The sequence below is a fragment of the Brachyistius frenatus genome, unplaced genomic scaffold (assembly GCF_029030835.1).
Source record: "Brachyistius frenatus isolate BFR_SWC_R1_liver_20210118 unplaced genomic scaffold, ASM2903083v1 Contig_42, whole genome shotgun sequence".
In the NCBI taxonomy this organism is placed as follows: domain Eukaryota; kingdom Metazoa; phylum Chordata; class Actinopteri; family Embiotocidae; genus Brachyistius; species Brachyistius frenatus.
The window spans coordinates 397,501-419,215 of NW_027210641.1; the positions used below are offsets into that span (position 1 = coordinate 397,501).

The 21,715-nt window shown below is 41.2% G+C and overlaps 3 protein-coding genes across 4 annotated transcripts in view; 2 read left to right on the plus strand and 1 right to left on the minus strand.

Annotated features, from left to right (window-relative positions):
- The window catches only part of LOC138623144 (uncharacterized protein C7orf57-like), an 11,484-nt gene extending 7,096 nt beyond the window's left edge, over nucleotides 1-4,388 (plus strand). The window contains exons 5-7 of the mRNA XM_069702459.1: nucleotides 1,161-1,266; nucleotides 1,586-1,668; nucleotides 3,660-4,388. Coding sequence (XP_069558560.1) covers nucleotides 1,161-1,266; nucleotides 1,586-1,668; nucleotides 3,660-3,744 — 274 coding nt within the window. The 3' untranslated portion in view covers nucleotides 3,745-4,388. The remainder of the gene's footprint in view (nucleotides 1-1,160; nucleotides 1,267-1,585; nucleotides 1,669-3,659) is intronic.
- Nucleotides 4,389-4,457: 69 nt separating this feature from the next.
- Nucleotides 4,458-6,517, plus strand: upp2 (uridine phosphorylase 2). 2 transcript variants are annotated; one of them, XM_069702458.1, is made up of 9 exons: nucleotides 4,458-4,522; nucleotides 4,573-4,674; nucleotides 4,738-4,839; nucleotides 5,001-5,115; nucleotides 5,205-5,363; nucleotides 5,467-5,581; nucleotides 5,674-5,883; nucleotides 5,998-6,144; nucleotides 6,375-6,517. In XM_069702458.1, the coding sequence occupies exons 3-9, from the start codon at nucleotides 4,787-4,789 to the stop codon at nucleotides 6,515-6,517; spliced, it is 942 nt and encodes a 313-aa protein (XP_069558559.1). In that variant the 5' UTR covers nucleotides 4,458-4,522; nucleotides 4,573-4,674; nucleotides 4,738-4,786. The 2 variants fall into 2 exon arrangements, with proteins under 2 accessions (XP_069558559.1, XP_069558558.1); XM_069702457.1 differs by lacking the exon at nucleotides 4,458-4,522 and having other exon boundaries at nucleotides 4,561-4,674.
- Nucleotides 6,518-7,264: 747 nt separating this feature from the next.
- The window catches only part of LOC138623140 (coiled-coil domain-containing protein 148-like), a 30,614-nt gene continuing 16,163 nt past the window's right edge, over nucleotides 7,265-21,715 (minus strand). Inside the window, exons 10-15 of the mRNA XM_069702450.1 lie at nucleotides 19,264-19,470; nucleotides 11,381-11,521; nucleotides 9,870-9,988; nucleotides 8,503-8,620; nucleotides 8,181-8,315; nucleotides 7,265-7,613 (exon numbers count right to left, since the gene is read on the minus strand). Coding sequence (XP_069558551.1) covers nucleotides 7,470-7,613; nucleotides 8,181-8,315; nucleotides 8,503-8,620; nucleotides 9,870-9,988; nucleotides 11,381-11,521; nucleotides 19,264-19,470 — 864 coding nt within the window. The 3' untranslated portion in view covers nucleotides 7,265-7,469. The remainder of the gene's footprint in view (nucleotides 7,614-8,180; nucleotides 8,316-8,502; nucleotides 8,621-9,869; nucleotides 9,989-11,380; nucleotides 11,522-19,263; nucleotides 19,471-21,715) is intronic.

The following is a 21,715-nucleotide window of genomic DNA, read 5'->3' on the forward strand; positions in this document are numbered from 1 at the left end:
AACCATCTCTGCAGCACTCCACCCAGCAGGCCTGTATGGTAGAGTGGACAGACAGAAGACACTCCTCAGTAAAAGGCTCATGACAGCCCACCTGGAGTTTACCAAAAGGCACCTGAAGGACTGTCAGACCAGGAGAAACTAAATTCTCTGGTCTGATGAAACAAAGATTGAACTCTTTGGCCTGAATGCCAAGCGTCATGTTTGGAGGAAACCAGGCAGCGCTCATCACCTGGCCAATACCATCTCTACGGTGAAGCATGGTGGCGGCAGCATCATGCTGTGGGGATGTTTTTCAGCAGCAGGAACTGGGAGACTAGTCAGGATGGAGGGAAAGATGAATGCAGCGATGTACAGAGACATCCTTGATGAAAACCTTCTCCAGAGCGCTCTGGACCTCAGACTGGGGCGAAGGTTCATCTTCCAACAGGACAACGACCCGAAGCACACAGCCAAGATAACAAAGGAATGTCTTCGGGACAACTCTGTGAATGTCTTTCAGTGGCCCACCCAGAGCCCAGACATGAACCCGATTGAACATCTCTGGAGAGATCTGAAGATGTCTGAGCACCGACGCTCCCCATCCAACCTGATGGAGCTTCAGAGGTCCTGTAAAGAAGAACGGGAGAAACTGTCCAAGAATAGGAGACAAGCTTATAGCATCATACTCAAAAAGACTTGAGGCTGTAATTTCTGCCAAAGGTGCTTCAACAAAGTGTTGAGCAAAGGCTGTGAATACTTAAGTACGTGTTATATTTTCATTCTTTATTTTTAATAGATTTGCAAAAATTTTCAACAAACTATTTTCACTTTATCATTATGGGATATTGTGTGTACAATGTTGAGGAAAAAATGAATTTAATCCATTTTGGAATAAAGCTGTAATATAACAAAATGTGGAATAAGTGAAGCGCTGTGAATACTTTCCGGATGCACTGTATAAGTTTGTGACTAAAAATACTCCCACACCCGTCACTGGCACTAATACTCAGTACTATACTGCTGATAACATACTACCATTCCCAGTACCACCACAGTATTCATACTAATGCTACAACTCTATTTCTGCCAATAGAGGACAGATTTGCATGTAATCTTGTTTATCTGTTCAAGCTGTCATTTAATGTCCCCGTTTTGTTTTTTTCCAACTGTCTAATTAACAGTGAGGAGAAGAAAAACCCGGGAGCTTTTCAACCACTAAAGCCTCCCTTTGGGACGGACGTGTCTGCCCTGCAGAGGGATCATCTCAGCAGCAATGGAAAACAGAAGGTAAACACAGAAATGATGAAGTCATTTAGAAAGTAATTTAGCCATGTCAGCCGCCGTAATAACACTGTTGTTTTATTATGTGATGACCCCACAGTTTCAGACAAATTGAAGGACTATTAGTGATGCTGTAATGTAACACTTAATGTAATTGTTACTTGATCAAACAGCCCTACAACGTGGTTCAGGTACCTGTTTGTCAATGATTTACACTCACAACGAGAGCAAAATACTAACATGCTGCAGAAAGAGATGGAAAAAAATGTATTCACAAAATAACCATCACACACTGTGACTTTGTTTTGTGTTCTTTTATGATCAGGACAACATCCATGTTGATGGCAGCCAGATGGAGAAATTGCAGACATCCAGTCAATATCAGGAGGCCAACAAATTCAAGAGGATGTAAGTACATGTGGCCACAAGATGGTGCTGTTCTGTAGGATATTTAGTTTAAGGGCTGTTTCAGAATATAAACTAAGTGTTTACTCCCAGAAACAGAATAGTTCAAACCAGGTCAGTTACAATGACTGGAAGGAACTGAATGAAAGAAGTGCATGGTCTTTAAAGTCCTATGTACTAACCAATTATTCTATTGTCATAGATAATGAACTTAATGAACCATATCTATACCCAGTGGCTCTTCATAAGGCTATTTTTCTCATTTTAAAACAACAGTCAGGTGCACATATGTACACTGTGACAGTATTTGTTTTCTGAAATTGTTCCTCCTGTTCCCGCTGGCCATTAACCGTTACTACGACAGTCTGATTGTGAGTGATGTGGGATCACGTCTGCAGTCCGTGTTCTCTGGTTTCAGCCACCAGAGCAGGACAAAAGAAGTTGATTACAAAGTTAAAGTACAGTTACGGTCTTGTCAGTGTGAATTTCCTTATTTTTCCAATGCAGCTCAACAGAGAAACACAAAGAGGGAAATATAATGTAGTTGTAATATTGTTCGTGTTTAAAAAGACTAAGTGCTAAAACCAGATTTGGATGTATTACAGTGTCAATTTTGTCCCTTATAGCAAGAAAAACCTGTTTCAATATAGGAATGACGATGTGACTGTGATAGAGGTGAACCTGTCCTGACTGTTGTTTGCTATGACGACTGTAACTGCGTGTTTCGTAATCTGCAGGGTGGTTGTTTGTTACAGTCTTTTTCATTGGTGTAATTCTCCTGTTATTAGCATTACAACACGTAAGATAAATGGCTGAAAAACCTTTTTAAACAATTGTTTTAATCTGTTTGTGAGGATGTTACGTAAATTCTACTCCATATGTTTCTGTGTTGTGATGACTAAGCAGAAATGCTGGTGGCTGGCTGCACAGTCTGTCCACACAAAACAGCACGGAGAGCAATGGGCTTCTGGACAAATGTGGATGTTTACTATTTGCTTTGGCTCAGCTGATCGGTGCTGTGTTCAGTGTACATCGGGGAAATGTCATTGACTTGTCAAAAACACCAAATAATCAAGAGACAAGATGCTAGAGACAAGATACTGTTTGTCCACAAAGGACCTGCTCAACATTTTTGATCTAAAATCACATTTGTCAAAACAAGCAAACTTATAAATGTGGAGAGATTATTTCACCTTTTCCCAGAACTATTCAATTTATTGCAAGAATTTTCTTACTGTCAGCTATAAAGTCTCAGAGGAAGACAGTGAATTTAACAGAGCATCCAGACGTTTCCTGACAATAGAGTCTATAATAAGAACTTCTGCTCCATCTTAAGAAAAAAGGTGTTAAAAGCTGAATGTGAGTCAGTGACTTGTTTAGATGGATCATTTCTAAAGAGTTGTTTGTTTGTTGCACAGTAAAGAGAAATCTGGCAACTGCAAATACAAAGTGTGAACTTTGTGCACATTTAGAAAGAATACTTTTGTAATAAGTGGCCAGAGAGTCGGACGGGTCCACGTTTAAGGTTTGAACATGTCCACTGTCGTCTTAATCTAACAGACACTAAGAACACATTCAAATATCACTTCACTTTGGACCAAACACCTCAACGTTGAAACAAGGTATTTACACAATGACATTGTTGATGAAAAATCATCAGTAATGTGGGTATAATGGGGGGTGGGGGGGGAATAACAGAACACGTAGAACAAACAGTCTGTTAAGTTTAGAAAATGACATCACTTTAATGTAATGCAGCCTTTAAAACCAGGAAATGATAACCTTCATGCCATATTACCATATTATGGTATTTAAATTCTAAGACGGCATCTACTTTTATATCACAATATCAATATATTACCCAGCCCTTTGTGGCAATGACAAACTGTGATATCATTATATCATCTGTATCTGTAAAGACCAATGTTCCACTGAAAAAGCTCAAAATGATGTTTCCATCACATTTGGACTTCATGTGTTTGATGTTCTTTCAGTGTCTTTGACAAGAAACCAGCTTCCGTCGACATGTCGAAGCTGCTGAGCTTCGGTTATGTAGAAGACACCAAACCGCCACAGTGACGTCTCCAGTAAGTAGTGCATCCTTGAGCAACACTTTTCCAGGTCCGTTTTCATCGATATGCTTTCAACTTGCACCTCGACTACAATAAGAACATATGAAGGCTGCTGCAGTCAGACATGATGAAACCTCCACGAGATGATGGCGACACAATCTGACATGTGAAATGTGAAGAGTTCAGCCATCAAGCATTTCTGATGCTTCTTGATGGCACAATGTTTAAATCGAGGTGAGTTATGTGATAATGATGAGTTGAATAATGCTCTTATATATTTCCATGTCAACAGGTTGGAGGACCACCAGGAGAAAAGGATGTGCAAATTCACATGTTTCCAACAGGAATAGTTGCCATCCTTTCCTCTGACATTTATTTCTTTACTCCTTCATGCGGAGCCACATCAAACCATTTACTTATTTTCAATTGTTTTGTTATGTGAGATGTATTTAAGTGGGAAAGTGCTTCGCTGAAATCAAGCCAGGTCCTTTTATTTATTGTGCCCGTTAGTGGCGCCACATTAACTGCATCTCCAACAGAAAGAAGCGCCAGTGATCTCCTGTGTTTCTTCTTTTTTGCTGTTTGTAACTGCAACTTCTCACAAGAAAAGTTTGATGATTCAAATAAATTTAAAACAATTCACAAGGTTTCAAAATCTTTCTTTTTTTACTTTGTCTTATGAACCAAAGCAGTATTTGCTGTGAGGCTGGAGGAGCAGAGTTTCTGTTGGTTTTACATCCACACAAGGAGTTCCTGTTTTGATGTGTTCCCCACCAGGGTCAGAGGTCATCTCCCTGTTCTGATGTCAGTCCATCACAGCTTGTTTTCATTGCAGCTGTCATGGCTTCCTTTTTAAGGGTATGTTGACGCTCTGGAACCGAGCCAATCGGTTTGTTTGGGGCTGCTACTCCTCTTTTTGGAACCAATCAGTGGCAAGGTCAGAGGTCAACACTATATCAGTTCTGAAAAACAGACACAAGAACTTACGATACTTTTACAGCAACTTTTGAAGATATTTCAACTTGATTTTGGAAGCGTCTCCTGCAGCCATGGCCCTGATTCTTCTCAACTGTCTGGGGAAGGACTGCAATGAGTACATCAAGTAAGGATCAACTGGTTTTTCTTGTTGTTTGTCTTCAATACAGACTTTTTCTTCAACATACAGCTTATGTAATTGTGTTTAATAGTCCATTTAACATGAACTTAGCCCACATTTTGATTTCACTTCTATTCAAGTACTAAATTGCTATAAAATGCTCTCAGACAAAAGGTCCAAGTGAAAAATCCCTATTTGGACACCATGGAGGAGGACATTCTCTACCACTTCAGCTTGAGCACCAAGACTCACAACCTCCCAGAAATGTTTGGGGACATTAAGGTTGGTCAAATAAGGCCAGTTAAAAAGAAAATGATTTTGTAAGAGCCAGAAAACGGATCACTAATCCTCCGTCTTTCTCCGTTTCCCAGTTTGTGTGTGTCGGTGGAAGCGCAAATCGAATGAAGGCTTTCGCCCAGTTCATCCACGAGGAGCTGAACCTGCCCGGAAACCCAGAAGAAGTCCGAGATATCTGTGAGGGAACTGATCGCTACTGCATGTACAAAGTGGGACCGGTGCTCTCCGTCAGTGTAAGTGTTCCCTAATTCACAGGATACTCTTCTTGTAGACTTCTTGAAATATTGGTGTAAGTAATAAGTATAAAATCATTTCAATCCATTGTGTATATTCCAGCATGGAATGGGTGTCCCCTCCATCTCCATCATGCTTCATGAGCTCATCAAACTGCTGCACCACGCTCAGTGCCGTGACGTGGTCTTGATTCGCCTGGGAACGTCTGGTGGAGTCGGTAAGAACATCCTTTTTGGTTTTGGAGGTGACAGAAAGTTTTACACACAGTGAACATTAACGTAGTCCTCAACGCTGCCCTGTGGTCTCCAGGTCTGGCTCCAGGCACCGTGGTGATCACAGATAAAGCTGTGGACTACTCTTTCCGCCCCCAGTTTGAGCAGGTGGTTCTGGGTAAAGTTATCACCAGGAGCACTGAGCTGGACGAGGGAGTGGCCAGTGAGCTTCTGCAGTGCTCCTCCGAGCTTCAGAACTTTCCTGCAGTGATTGGAAACACCATGTGCACCCATGACTTCTATGAAGGTACAGTATCAAACAGCAGCTCCTGCAGATGTTCTTGTTTTTTTACGCATCATTTACTTGTAAGGCCACTTGTGCTCGTTATGTGCTGACAGATCCTGTTCTTTGTCTCTGTAGGTCAAGGCCGACTTGACGGAGCTCTCTGCTCCTTCTCTCATGAAGAAAAACTGGAGTATCTGAGGAGCGCTCATGAGGCCGGAGTGAGGAATATTGAAATGGAGTCCACAGTTTTTGCTGCTATGTGCCGTGTCTGCAACGTCAAAGGTATTTTGTTACGTATGTTGAACTCTGTCCGCCTCACTGACGGCTGTACAGATACTTCTTTCAATTAGCCTGCTTCCATATTGGTCCATAGAGACCTGCGCTGTACGGAATAGATAGATAGATATGTGTGTCTTGTTTCTACTGACTTGTGTTTTGACCAATCATGTCCAACATGATGACCAAGTAAATTAGCATGTAGTAACACTGATCATCTCCCTTTTCCTCTCCAGCGGCTGTGGTCTGTGTTACACTGCTGAACCGCTTTGAAGGAGACCAGATCACCTCCCCTCACGACGTTCTGGTGGAGTACCAGCAGAGACCTCAAGTCCTGGTGTCCCACTTCATCAAGAAACGCCTGGGACATATTGTCTGACACCCCAGCCTCCTTAAAAGACTGTAGATAGCTTTGACTGATATGTGGATATGTACACTAAGTATACTGCACTTAACATGTTGATATGTGAATTAGACACTTATTTAAAAGTTGCACGTTATGATTAACTTGATGAGGCTCAAATATTAAGCATGTTGCATATGTATCTATTGTATCTTTTGATATTTAATGCTTTGATAAATGTGAGATAATAAAAAAAAATTCAAAATAATGTGTTCTGTATGTTTTTCTCTGCCAAGACTGCAACTTACAGACAATAATCATTTTAGCTGTGAATACAAATCTAATAGAAATCCAGATTATTCTAAATCCAGATGGGATGTTTGTTGTTTATTCAGAAACGAATTGAACATGTTGAATGATCGGAATAAAAATGTCCACTACTTGTAGAGATTTGCAGTCAGTCACTGGCTTCTGGTTTTTCAGGTTTGTCTTCCTACAAGCTTTCTAGATGAAAAAACATAATTTTTCTTGAGTAATTTGTCTCATGACGTGACGTATTTCAGCATTAAATGTGTTACTTGATACTCAGAGACAAACTCACACTTAGCAGCGTCTGTCATACACGTTTGTACGTGTAATAAAACCCTGATGTCAGCAGTCAGTAAATAACTTGATTCTTAACTGAGAGATTTATTTTTTTGCTGTTGTTTGATGTAAATGTCATTCTCAGAGATGCTGTATCATACTGTATTGCTCATGAGGTGCTAGTATATAATCTACATTAAAAATCAATAATAGCAATTGCACTCTGTCACTTGGTGGTCAATACTTATTGAATTATAAAGGTACTTGGAAAGTACAGCAGCTGTTGCGGCAAACAACATGAGCTGTTAAAAGGAGTCTTATACTTCAACTTTAGAATTTATGTGCAAAATGCAGAACAGTTTGGTTGGACTTAATAAAAATGTGAATCCAAACAAAACCTCCGTCACAGTTTAAATCCGGATGCTGTGTCTCGTCGAGGTGGTTTGAGGGGTTTGATAACAGACAGCAGCTCCTTGGCGTACTGGCTGTGGTGCAGTCCAGCCTCCCGCAGCGCCTGCTCAACACGCACTCTGGGATCAGACACAATCTGGAAAACAGATAGAAAAAAAACCTAAAGGTCAATAAAACATTTCCTGCTGTTTTATGTTAGATTACACCCGGCACATTACCGTTGTTTGTTGTCATGGTTCACTACACATTTAACACTTGAAATGAGGTTAATCACTAATTCTTCACGGTTTGGTCCTGGAGGAGAAGATCTCACTGTTTTACAATCATTAGTTATTATCTGTGTTGCACAATAACCACAAATTCGAACTTCTTCTCTACAGTGATAACAAAACACACACGCACTCTACAGCTCATATATTGACTTGGTGGCCTCGGGTTGAAGCCTGCGCTGAAATGAGGACAAACACTGTTTGACCAGCCTCCCAGATTGCATAATTTGACCACACTGCATGGGTCAGCGGTCAGTCGAGATGAAACGAAACATAAACGACCGAATATGACCAGGGAATGAGTTTTATAGGTGCAATATACACAAAGCATAGATAAGGAAAATCAGGGCAAATGTTCATGCAGCTGCAGAGTCTTTGCAATCTTACAAACACAAGGTGAAGGTTACAGGAGGGTAGATGTTATCCTGCCTCACCTGTGTGTCTGTGTACGTGTTAATACTGTAGAGAGGCTTCTGGAGCTCAGACTCCTTCACATTCAGGTGTCGACTCCTCCAAGCTTCTGTATCTGCCATCATCCTCTCTGGGTCAGCTTCTGCCACCACCGCAACCTCAGATAAAGAAGAAGACAACATTAAATGCATTGATTACACACAATTGTCTTCTAACTGACTGCCATAGAGTAGCAGCGACGCCTTCACTCAGATAAGGATGAGTCCGATTCTTCTCTTGTGAGTTACTTCAGCTGACAGAACTAATCGGAGTGATTGGATGTGTTAAGACCAGATAATGATCCACCTGGTTTCTGAGAGCTTCCAGACGGTTCTGTCTCTCTTGGTCTTCCTTTTGCCGCTCCAGCTCCCGGACCTCCCTCTCCATCCTTCGCTGCTCCAACACATCTGCCCGAAAGTGCACCCTGGAGGGAGCAGAGAGGTTGTGGACATCAGACCTAAACAGCCCTTTTTCTGCCTCCACCACAGCCACCATCAACCTAACGCTGCTGACACAGCAGGCCTCCGGCCGTGGAGGGTTTTATGCCAGAGGAGAGATTCTCTCTTATCATCTGTTGTGATCTCTTTCTCAGGGCCCATGATTCCTGTTCTCATTCCTGCCAGAGTCTAGTTCTCACAACCAAAGTCAACATCATTACTGTATATTGTATGATATTAACGCTCGTCTCTGTGCAGGAGAGGTTTTGAAGGCACAATCTTCCGTGTTTCAGCAGTAATTTAACATCAGGCTTTGGGCTTGATAGTTTAAAGAGCAGATCCAGCAGCACCAGTGACTGTGTCTGGATGTGGTCACGGAGGAGGGACATCTCCACTGCCGCTGGACGTTTGCTTTGTTTTCACAGAATTTTTCTAATCCGAGAAGCTGAAATCAAACTTCTGATGACTATTATATTTTTGATTCAGCAATAAATATTACAGCATACTTAAAGTGCAATTTATTACTTTATTTATACTTATTTTTAAGTTTTATACAGGCTGCATAGTAGGTGGATATTCTATGTACAACGTTTGGAACGACAATGAGCATTCAGACATTTGTCAAAGTGTTGGTTCATCCCTCTGCAGCATCAACAAGCAAAGTGGACTGATAGAGGGTCAAGAACATGAAAAACTGCAGAAAAAAAAACACTAATGTCTTATACGTATTTGTAAAAATGTTCATATTGTGTGCACCTTCTGTTTTTCTATGCTGCTGTGACGACCAAATTTCCCCACTGTGGGATTAATAAAGTCCAAATCTAAATCTAATCAAAGCTTTGGAAGAACTACTTCAAAACCAAAGCAGACTACGGAGTGTGGAGTGCGGTGGGCTTTCCTCCACAGTCACCTGACATCAACCCTATTGAATAAATAGACAACTGAGCATTCCTGACATCACACGAAGCTCTTTGAAACATTGGAACATCCTGCTGCGATAACAAAGGCTATTTTAAAATATGAAATATAGACACATCTTCACCAGTGGTCTGAGACTTTTGGACTCCTCCATACTGTACTGTATATGCCTGTGATTGTAAGGCCAAAAGAAAAAAAGGTAAATACAAGTTTTACTATCAGGAAATAACATTTTCTTTAGGTTTCTGGATGGTCTTTTAATCACTGTGATGCACTAGGCAGCACTGAAAAGTCAAGGTCCCATGATGCAACACTCACCTCTGCTTATCTCGCTGTGCCTGTTCTTCCATGACGCTCCTCAGATGAGAAAGTCTCTCTTGATCCCTCTGCTGCAGCACCTCCCTCCTCTTCTGCTGCTTTAAATAAAACTGTCTGACCTGGGGAAACAAAACAACCAAGAATAAAGACAAAAAGTTAACAAGAATACGACCCACACTCCCGAAGATCTCCGAGGATCATCATGTCCTATTGATTGAGATGAAGCGGGAATCAGATAAATGTAAATAAAGAGAATGAGATGATATTTCAATGTCTGCCAGACTATTGTGCTGAATTATATGGAATCCAATGAGGCCTAAATGTGCTCATTAATCAGAAAGTGTCTCAAGTTGCCTATAGTCTCCGAGCAGACCCCCGAGGAGAGAGATGATTAACCACTCAAACACACACACATTCGGATGCTGTCGCACCTGTGGGTTCAATAACAAAAATGAACAAGCAAAAATATCAAGATAATTGTAACAATATATGCTTTCAATTTAAAATCCCACAATTGAATCCTTCAGACATTGAAGCCACAAATAGAACTTGAAGGCAGTGAAATTTCATCAATTCACTGCATATATCAAAAAGCCTTTGCTGCTGAAACTATGGCTTTATTTGATGGTTTATGGTTTTATTTTATACAGCGCTCCGTAAGGCTAAAAAATACCATATATGTTTTTCTTTTTACCTAAAGAAAAAACAAGTTATTTACAAGTCTTGACAGGTGTGGGACAGCCCCATAACATTTCCCATGCTTCTATAAAACAGCCTACAAGAACTATTAGTGTTTGTTCAGTGGACAGTGAGCCATATTTCTTCCTTTCCGTACAAACTCCAAACGGTTTCGGGACATCAAATAAAATGTTGTACTGTATTTTCTGTGTAATCATTGCTATCTGTGCACCGTGAGATCAAGCTGCCAATATGATATCTGTTTTTATTTTTGGCACGCCATAAACATCCATCATCAACCAAACATATCTCAGCCTTCTGTCTGTTAAAACACTCGGTCGATCACTCCTGCTGTGGACAGCCGCTGGGTTTTGATTGACCAAGTTCCCTCCGTTGTGAGGTGGCTGTGTGCATCTCAAGTAGGCAGGCTGCATGATAATGGAGCACAAAAATTCATTGTCTTTTTTTCCCTTCTTACACAAGACAATAAACTTGTATGCACAAAATAAGTGATGGATCTCGAGAGCTCAGGAAAAAATAACATCTATCATCTAGTGAAGAATACATGCTGTAATATATCTACTGTACAGTGTGCATGGAAATGTCTTATGCACTAATGTATTATTTAAATCATAAATCATATTATATAGATCATAATATGATTTTACAAAAGTTGTGTGCAACCATTTTCTTCCTGGTAACACATAGATACCTTAAAATATAAGAAATGGAATCGCACGAGCGAGTGAAACACAGATTTCTGTGAACACGTCTCATAAAGTGCTGAAGGAAGTCCAACAGTCATTGTGATGGAAGTGAAGAAGAAGTGTTACTTTTTCTTTCTGCTGCGACCTGACGGCGGCCTCCTTCTCCTGCTCCCTCTTGAACTTCGCCTCCTCCTCCTCCTGTCGTCGAGTTGCTATAGCTGCCTCCAGCTTAGCCACCTCCTCCTGCTGGGCCCGCCACTGCTGCAGCTGCAAACACGTGCAAATACACACCAGGGAGAAACACATTATTGTCCATCAGCAGCTGTTTTGAAAGAATTACTCACAGGGAGACAACCAGCTGCCAACGAGTGACATGAACTCCAGAAGAGGTGTCGGGACCCGACCGGCCACTGGATCACAAGAAGAGGTGTCGGGACCCGACCGGCCACTGGATCACAAGAAGAGGTGTCGGGACCCGACCGGCCACTGGATCACAAGAAGAGGTGTCGGGACCCGACCGGCCACTGGATCACAGAGCCTGTGTTTGTCCCGACAGAGTGAGCCATCTTTATTCACCATGCAGGTCTGATATTTCTAGGAAATGCACGTTTTTACCAAGATGCCCATCCAGAGTTAAATAAAGGTTTTGAGCGTTTACAAAGTAAAACTATCTCAACAACATCTGTTCCAGAAAGCAACTTGATGATGATCGATCTTTGTTCTTCTCCAACTGAGGCTGACGAGCTTTCATGAATTTAAGATTGTGTTTAAGCCACATTTAAATGTGTCTGAAAATATGGTGAGTACTAAACATAGAGCTACAACATCTTGACAAAACATGGACAAATATTACTTTCTCTAAAATTGGGGGTGTTGTGTTGGCAGAGAAATTAATCTTCCCCCGCCCAGCGAGATATCTGGAAGGAAAACGGTCTAAACTTTTCTCACACACACACACACACACACACACACACACACACACACACACACACACACACACACACACACACACACACACACACACACACACACACACACACACACACACACACACACACACACACACACACACGCACACACACAGCTTGGCTGAGGAGTGAGTGACAGGTTCGTTATGCCTCTCCGTGGCGTTCAGGGTGTTGAAGTGTTGCATTCCGACCAAGCAGGCAGATTTACAGATCTATCGGAGGAAAGCTGAGGAATCCCCACAGGAATAAACTGCAAATTAACATGGTCACACGCACATTAGCACCAGCAGTATCATCAGTCATCAGGTCAAAAGCAGCAGCTGTGTGTTTGAGAGAGGATTTAAAACAATCCAGTCTCTCATCTAGCTCAATTTAACAGAGTTGAAGGTGGAGATACAACACAGTTCCTCTTTAGAAATGTAAATATTCATTAATGCAGACATTTAGTGGCTCATTTTTACTGAAACTTTGTTCAATATTTAATTTACATATTGGGAGGCTTAACTCCAAAAGTAGTGACTGTGAGCGGTGAGTGAATAATGAATGGTAGTGACAGTATTTAGTCAGTATCTCTGTTCTATGTTTCTCATTGGTGTAATGCTATGACTGTGAAAGGTCACAGTAATGATTTCAATGACTGTGTTCACTCAAGAAAAACAAGAGACCCACAGAAACACCAGGGAACTCCACTTTCAGTATAGCTGAACAAGATGCCTGATAAAAGTGGGCATCTTTTCTTGCACTATTACTTTATTATTGGCCTTTAAAAAAAGTACTGTATAAAACAAACCTTAAAATTACGAGACATGATCAATGTTAACAGTAAGTCTATGAGTGTTTTTGCATTGAAGTCTTAGGTTAGGTTAGGTTAGGATAGGTAGTTACTTTATTAATCCCTGAGGGGAATTTTTTTTCCCGCTACAGCAGCATACAGGAAGCAATAGATAATAATAGAATAATAGAAAGCAATAAAATAGCAGTAAAAATATTAAATATTAAATATAAAATATAAAATGCACAGTATATACAGTACAGTATATATCTATATATATCTTTCATGTTTTTGTTCATACATAGCATAAAAAGGGTTTAAATACACTTTGAGTTGCCCATATGTAGAAGCATCCCGGTGGGTCAGGGCTGTAAGATGCAAGTAAATCTAACGTTTACTGTATGTAACCCATCCTCTCCCCCTCCTTATTTCCTGTCTTGTCTCAAAAGTTGGCATTTCAAAAATATCCATTTTTAAAAGAATATTTTTATATCTGCACCAGTCAGTAGCAATTAAGTTTAATAAATGCTCTCAATCTATGGAATCGGAGGAGACCATCAAATCAAATTGCCTTGTTTTTCCTTAAAAAGACAGAAAAACAAGCACATATAATGAAACCATCCATCAAAGTCCACGCTGTCCCAGATATGATATCTGCATGTTTTATGCTGGAAACTATGAGAGGTGGCAAGTGTAAACAACCCGGTGGGTGAGTGTGAAGACCATATATTTTTTAAAGATATACAAGCATGTGACAGATAACACTGTCAATGTTTTTTTCCATAGTCTGATGGAACAAAAATTCAAGAGCTCATTTGCAGCATGAGATCACATAAAATCACAAAATAATCTGACATGTATCTTTAAAACTTCCAAAAACCACTAAATGTATTTTGTCTGACTTTTTTGTTGCGCAGTGATGAAGAGGCATTTCAGGGAGCCCAAAGAGAGTAAAATGGTCATTATGTACAGTCTATAGTAATTTGTCACAGAAATCTCATTTTGTGTGAATTCAAAAGGAAATGGGACACCATCCTTTTTCATAGTAGCCCAAAAAAAGACTGCCGAGATGTCAGAATAACAAAAGACTGATCGTCTTTTTATCTGCGAACTGCAGCCTGCTCAAAGCTATTGTTAATAAAACGGTACAGTTAAATGTCTTCTGTCAGGGGACGTTGCAGCAGCCATCATGACTTTCTATTGCAGTTCATTAAATGACAAACCTTAGATATACTACAGATGAGTGAAAGAGAATAAGTATGAACTAATGCAAATCACCATTGTTGTGAATTACAGCAGCAAACAAGAGAGAAAGTAGCTGTACTCCTCCGTACATGGGGCCACTGCTGAGTGACATCAATGAACCTTTGTAGGGAAGAACTAATGTCCATTATGAGATGAGAAACATGCAATTATTGTTATATTTCCCCAGCAATTTGAATTTTCCTGAGGTCGAAAATATGTACATCACTTTGCAGAGAAACAAATCCCACATGAGCAGATGACTCCTCAGAGAGTTGAGACAGTGTGTGACCATCCTGCCACCTGAAGGACTGGACAGTCACAGTCACTCACACAATGAGAACATCCTGATTACTGCAGGAAGGGCACACAGACAATCGAGACACAAATTAATTTGGAGCAGTATTATTTATTTCGCAAAAAACTCTGGAGACCAGGAAATGAAAAATGAGCTTTTGCAATAAAAGAAAGCCTCCTATCTTCTGAAAATCATTCTCCTTTTGACTATTCTGTCGCTTGTCCTGTTGGCCTGCTCATCGCTTTCCCACCTGAGCATGTTGCAACAATCTGTCATCCCTCCAGGCTTTATTTACTCATGTGGAAAACACAATCACTCATCAAAGATGCCTGGGAGTGAGATATAAGCGGGAGGTAAAATGAAAGCAAAGACAGAATAAAAGCCTGGAACGAACAGTAACACCGAGAACAATACCAGCTAATTACAGCAGCCAGAATAGAGCAGAACAAACAGCTGATGATTTGAATAGAAGAGTCTGTCTTTCTGTGATAAAACGGAATGAAAAAAGCAATGTATCATCCATGTTAACCAGTTACCTTGATCATCCACTTCATTTCACCTTCACCAATACACTTGTAGAAGTGTTACCCTTTAAATCACTTCTGCAGCTTCTTCTGAAAGCTGCCATATGATCAGTAAAGTCAGATGAATCTTCTGAAAGAAGAAACTGTGGTCTGTGTGACAAAAGCTTTGACTGTGTGAGTCAAAGCTAACTTTGAAATCAATTGGCCTACATTTCTTCCCACTAACACTTCCCCCTGAGGAGTGTCTGGGTGGGACGGCAGCCCACATCCTCAGACAAGCACTGACCGGAAATCGTCCTGCGAATGTTCTCATCTGAGACGTGAACGCTTATTTACATAATCCCAGCTAGTGCTGTAAATACTACGACTTACTGCCTCAAATGACACGAACCATCACAGCGATCCTTTCTTTTATTAATCTGTTTTTACAGTAAGCTGTTGAAAAATGGTCTCTAATAGTTTACTTTATTTAAATTTTTTGAATTTTAGTTCAACAAATTCCACTTTTTTGATGCAGAGGTACTCACAAGGGCTCAAATGCTCCTATAAAATGCAAGCAAGCTAAACTCTTAATTACAGATCATGATGACCCGAGTCCTACATGAAATATATATTTTGATACATTTAAAGGAGATCTGCAAGCTATATTGCGCCACTGTGGTTTACTACATTACAGCACACGTTACATTAAATACAACAGGAATGACTCACAGCAGAGTCAGGAGAGGTGTTGGGAACAGAGGGAGCAGCTGCAGAAACCAAAGCGTTGAAGAAGCAGATGCAACAAGAGGAGAATCCATCTAGTTTCGCTGCAGTGTCTCTGTGCTGCGATGATAAAGGCGGTGGAGAGAAAGATTGGGTGCAAACAGGCAGCCATCTGAGCCTCCACACAAACTCAAATATGTGCACATTCACTGCGTGAATGAAAAACCTGGACGTGGAAAAATAATGGGAATTGAAATGTGTGTTTGTGTGATTTTATTTTTCTTATTGCCTCAGAGATCCATGAAAACAAAACTCAGAAAAGGGCTTGTCTAATTCAGACACATTTAATTTAACTTTTACGGTGGGTTTATATTGAAAGTTAAAGGCTTTTGTTGCTTTTAAAAAATAATTAAAAAGTAGCTTGCAGAAACACACTGCTCTCTCCAATAAACAATTTTATCATTTTAAATACCTCTGATGTCGTTTTTCCTTTTTTCCTAAACAACTTAATTATGCCACAGTCATTGCAGATGTATCTGAAGTACCACGATTGTGCCGGAGCTCAATGTAAAGTGATCATTCCCCTTCAATTGAAAATGACAGCATAGCATAAAATAAAATGAAAACAGTCCAATTAAAAGTGATACAATAATTAGCTGTATAATGAAAGCAAGAAGAAGTCCTGCACAACAAGATTTACTAAGTTAGTTTAAGTGAAAGAGTATGCAGGCTGCTGGTTTGTTGGAAGTTCTAGGAGTGTATGACTTTAAAGGGTCAAAGATTAAACAAGACTTTCACTGTGGCAAATACAGTAAAGTTGATGTTTTTCATAATTATGACAATATAGGGAAATAATAAGTTAATGTAAGATGAGATCTTTTTTTGTCTTGAATTATTGAGTTATTCTTCTGTGAGAAGAGAACTACATAATGGGGTGCACTTTCACTGTCATCTTGATCTTGATAGGGATTGGGCTGAGTGATGAGGTCATGTATTGGGAGGTGTTTAGGTGGCGAGGATGGACAAGCACAAGAGGCACTGTCCCTCAGAAGAAGCTATCCCTGGCTTTTCCTAACCCACAGCCCAAAAGTAAGTTATCAAAAGAAGCCGTTCCATTTATAGTTGATGGTACGGAGTTACCAGCGTTACCTTAATATTATCTTTTCACACAGTCCTTACCCAAACTAAAAACTATAAACATGTTTGTTTATGCCAACCAGCTGGCAACAACTGTGGCCAGAGTCACTATGTTTTTGAGTTGTCCATCTGTCTGTCCATACCCCGAGCAACCCCGAGCAATCCCTCGCCAGGCCTACTCATAACAACCTAAAGAAATCCATAGCAAGCCCTAACCCTAAAAATCCCTCGCAGTCTGTAGAAACCCCTATATATTCCTGACAACCCCTAGTAATTCCTATTCCCAGCTAGTCTAAACAACCCCAAGAAACCCTGATCTACTCCTAACAACCCCGATCTACACCTAACAACAACCCCTAACTACTCCTAACAACCCCGATCTACTCCTAACAACCCCGATCTACTCCTAACAACCCCTAACTACTCCTAACAACAACCCCAATCTACTCCTAACAACCCCTAACTACTCCTAACAACAACCCCAATCTACTCCTAACAACAACCCCTAACTACTCCTAACAACAACCCCGATCTACTCCTAACAACAACCCCTAACTACTCCTAACAACCCCGATCTACTCCTAACAACAACCCCTAACTACTCCTAACAACCCCGATCTACTCCTAACAACAACCCCTAACTACTCCTAACAACAACCCCGATCTACTCCTAACAACCCCGATCTACTCCTAACAACAACCCCTAACTACTCCTAACAACAACCCCGATCTACTCCTAACAACAACCCCTAACTACTCCTAACAACAACAACAACCCCTAACTACTCCTAACAACAACAACCCCTAACTACTCCTATCAACCCCTAGAAAAACCTAGCTAGCACTAGCAGATAGGAGATTGTAGCTGCTCCTTGAGAAAAGTAGTTTTCTCCTTGAAGATGAGGCATTGATATTTCACTCCTGTAAAAATAACCAATCGCCAGGCCACATTCAAACTGTGTTTCCTTCAGTCCAGCCTTTGTTTTCAGATTAGGAAGAGACACTTTGGTGTCAGACATCAAGTATGCAGCTGTAAATCAGAGAGCTGTAGGTCTCATCTTAAGCATTTATGTCCACAAGTTGTGATATCACTAAAATTAAAGACTGGGGGGGAAATCTAAGTCAAATTTTTTGACACACATTTGTCGGCCAATTATAAAATTGTAAATCTTAAGACTAAAGTGGGACTAACTCTAATTCCTGCAGAAACATGGGTGACACAGATGTGAAGAAAAAAAATCCTCTATTGGACAAGGCAAGAAGGGGAGGGAATGAAGATTGTCATGTATTGTTCTGTTCCCATTGTCCCAACATGGGAACCCAAGAGAAGGTACCAGCAGTAGGCTATGTGTAGTTTATGATGTAAATATGCTTTCAAAAATTCCAAATAATTAACCTACCAAACCAAAACTATGAATATAGACCTTACATGGGTTGTTTTCCCTGCATAATAAAGGTATATTACATGTCCACAACTCAATGTTTCAGGACAAGAGTCTAGACCATGGAAATACAGGGTTGAAAACACAAAATAAATGGAGAGAGGATTAATAAATGCAATGACAATACGCAAAATCCATAGATCTCCAGGAAACAAACCTGAGAACTTTGTAGCTGCAAACCAACAGCACAAAAACAACTGCTGTGCTGTTTTGTGACAAAATAAGACTCAGCGGTGTCGGCCCACACCAGCCTGCCTCATGCATCACGCTGCCTCACGTAAACAGCCACAGGACATGAGCACCTTCTTTTTAAAACACACAGGCAAAGCAAATTCAATTTATGCAGCACAACATTAACAGCACATGAATTTGTTCACATTACTAACTTGTTTGTTGTGTGACTGTGAACTTGCACCTCAGAGACAGCGACTTCATGTCTGCAAGACCATTCTTATCAGCTTGTTTGCATTCACAGCCCATCCCAAGTGGCAGCTAAAGCCAGAGATGCTGTCAGGCAGCCGGGCGTAATATACAGCCTCATCAGCAGTTGCACTGTACACAAGCAGGCAGGCAGACACCGCTACCTGTCTAGTCCTTCACACACACTAGTACAGCTACACGTGGGATAGTTTGAGAGGCATGTAGGAAAAAGACATTAAGTTAATGTTACATACTGGAAATATTCTGTCAGCACTAATAAATGTGAGTGCCTTACAATATAAGAACGGTAGAAAAGTAGACTTCAGAGAGTTCTTCCTCTGTAAGTTGGAGAGCAGTAAAGGAGTATAATATTAAGGTTATAGATCTGCTGTCTATAATGGGAAGTGTAGCATAATTGCCAACACAAAATTGTCTCATAAAGTTGAAAATGTTCCTAAAACACGTGTCAACAACTCCTGTAAGTGTATAACGAACACGAACCTTCTCTCTGAGGTGCCAGCAGATGTCCTGCTGGTGCTGGCGGTCTCTGTGGAGCTCCAGCTCCTCCTGGTGGGCATGATTGGCCTCCTGCAGTGTGACCAGGGCTCTGGCCAGCAGTTCCTCCTGGTCTCGCTGCCACTGCTGGGTCACTGCTCTCAGCTGCGCCTGGGTGAAGCGCTGAAAGTCCCACAAACGTTTGTGTTCCATCTGGAAGAACAAAGAGAACGGACCGGGCCTTGTTTGCATGTGTGGTGACACAAAGACGTTCCTGAACGTATCAACTGGTCAAGTGCATCAGTTATACGCTACAAAAATCATCACCAGCCAAAATTGAAAGGAAATTGAAGGATAAACATAATGAACGCAGTGTGTAAGACTGAAGTACCGCAGCAGAAATGGCAACTCGGCCGTGTTATACATAATGTTGCACCAAACTGATGATGTGCTTCCACAAATCCACAAACACCCCTTCGTGATATACTGTCTATAATAATGGCAGCAGGACCAGAGGGACAACTCCATGTCAGATCTAACTCTGCTGGTGTATGAAATGGTCCCTCTCTCCTGCCTGTGAAATGTCCTGGAGGAAAACAGTTCCTTTCTGTGTGAGGGCTGCCTGTAGCTATTCATCATTGTGTCAGTACTCAGAGGCTGCACCACTTGGCTGCTTCATTGGAACACAGGGAATGATATTCATCTATGGGCTAATAGTGGCTAACTGACGGTGGGAAGGCATTAGACGGCTGACTGGTTTTATTGAAAATGAGTGAGCTGACAGACCTGCCAACGGAACAGAAGTGCCAGAGGCAGTCAAGCAAATCCTGTTTATTAATGCACAACTTTCAAAGTTGAGGAAGAGCCAGCCTTTATTCTTCACGTCCTCTTGTCCTCTCCTTCACCAGCCTACGCTCGCTTTGAAGCAAGGAACCACTGTAGGTTTGAGCATACGTGCTTGCATGTTTGCACACATCAAGCCGTGTCCGTTTGCACACAGGACGACGTGCACTTTAGCCACTGCAGCATTCTGTCCACGGTTCACTTCAAGTGTCACAACACTCAGTTCAGCGGCTGCATCCACATTGGATGTCTCCATGAGGACCAAGCAGCACAAAGAGGACAACATACAAATGATCGGATAAAGTCAGAAATAGAAAGAAGTATGAATTATTTCTATTATGTATTGCCATTATGAGGGTATTACAGGGAAAGCCTGCTGGTGCTCTGTGGCACCTTGTTATGAGATAATAGGCAACAAAGTGCCCCATCCAGCAGAGGGAGATCTACACTCAGAGCTAGCTGCAGGGCCACCGCCTGGTGGTGAAAGCGACACACTGGTTGTACCTTATGTCAGCAAAAGGAGCACATAAAACATATCCACACTCTGCTACGTACGGAGTAAAGAGGCTTTTTGCTGAGTCAGTGATAGGTGCATGGTCAAACAAACTGCTGCAAGAAATGAGTTGTTTCAAATGTCTTGGGATAAAGAGAGCCAACGAAGTCAACGTCACTAACAAACCCTCTCTGCTCTACTTTTCTTCTGAGAGTCCTCTCCAGGATCACAGAAAGAAAATGAAAAACTGCAGAGAACATTGGAGTTGATTTATCACCAAGGTTGTTCAATTGTTACACTGCCTTACACCTTCTATGTTGTTATAGAAGACTGACAAAACCAGCAGAAATGATGCCTTCATCCTGAAATGATTGCTCACAGATGGAACCTAATGGCAGGAGAGCGAAATATTGCCGCTTGAATAGAAACACCCTTGAGCGCTCTGAAGTGAAAACCCAACATAAGAAAAGCTAGAGCTAAGATGCTGACTCCAAAGAAACATAATTCAATTGCAAGTGTTAACTATTGAATTTCCAATGTACCTATATGTCTGGAGGAGCCATGTATAATATTTTTCCAAAACAAATCCATGTGAAATACTTGACCAAGCCACTCTGTGGCCAATCACACATATTTCTTTCAATTTCTGATGGAGCTACACAAAGGGAAAGCTAAGTTTAACCAATGGACAATCTTTGAGCTTACTGGATACTAATCAAGATCTTACATAACCTGATTCTGAATTAGATATAAAACATGCCAAAAAGCCTGTGTAAAAATCAAGCTTTCTAATAGCATTTATGCACTTAATAAGAAGGGTTTCAGCAGACCAATCTTTAGCTCACACTGATTATCCACTGCACACAAGCTGTCTTAATTATGACAAATAGCTGAATAAGGTGGAGTCAGAGCGTTCTGAGAAAGTGTGGAGTTTGGAGAAAGACATCTCTCCTCCTTGCAACCCCCCCAAGGCTGAATGATCACAGCTCTAAAAGCAGCACCCAGCTGGAACTGATATGAGGACAGGTCCCTGGGTGCGGGTTTGGGAGGAACGAGGGCCTGTCGGTTGTCATGGCAATGCTAGGTGGTGGCGTGAGCGAATTGTCCACAGTGGGTGACACG

Excerpts from the sequence above, each read along its gene's own strand:
- upp2 (XM_069702458.1), top strand. The coding sequence starts at position 4,787 with ATGGCCCTGATTCTTCTCAACTGTCTGGGGAAGGACTGCAATGAGTAC. Across the intron at positions 4,840-5,000 it reads GACTGCAATGAGTACATCAA|ACAAAAGGTCCAAGTGAAAA; the intron begins GTAAGGATCAAC and ends AAATGCTCTCAG. Across the intron at positions 5,116-5,204 it reads AAATGTTTGGGGACATTAAG|TTTGTGTGTGTCGGTGGAAG; the intron begins GTTGGTCAAATA and ends TCCGTTTCCCAG.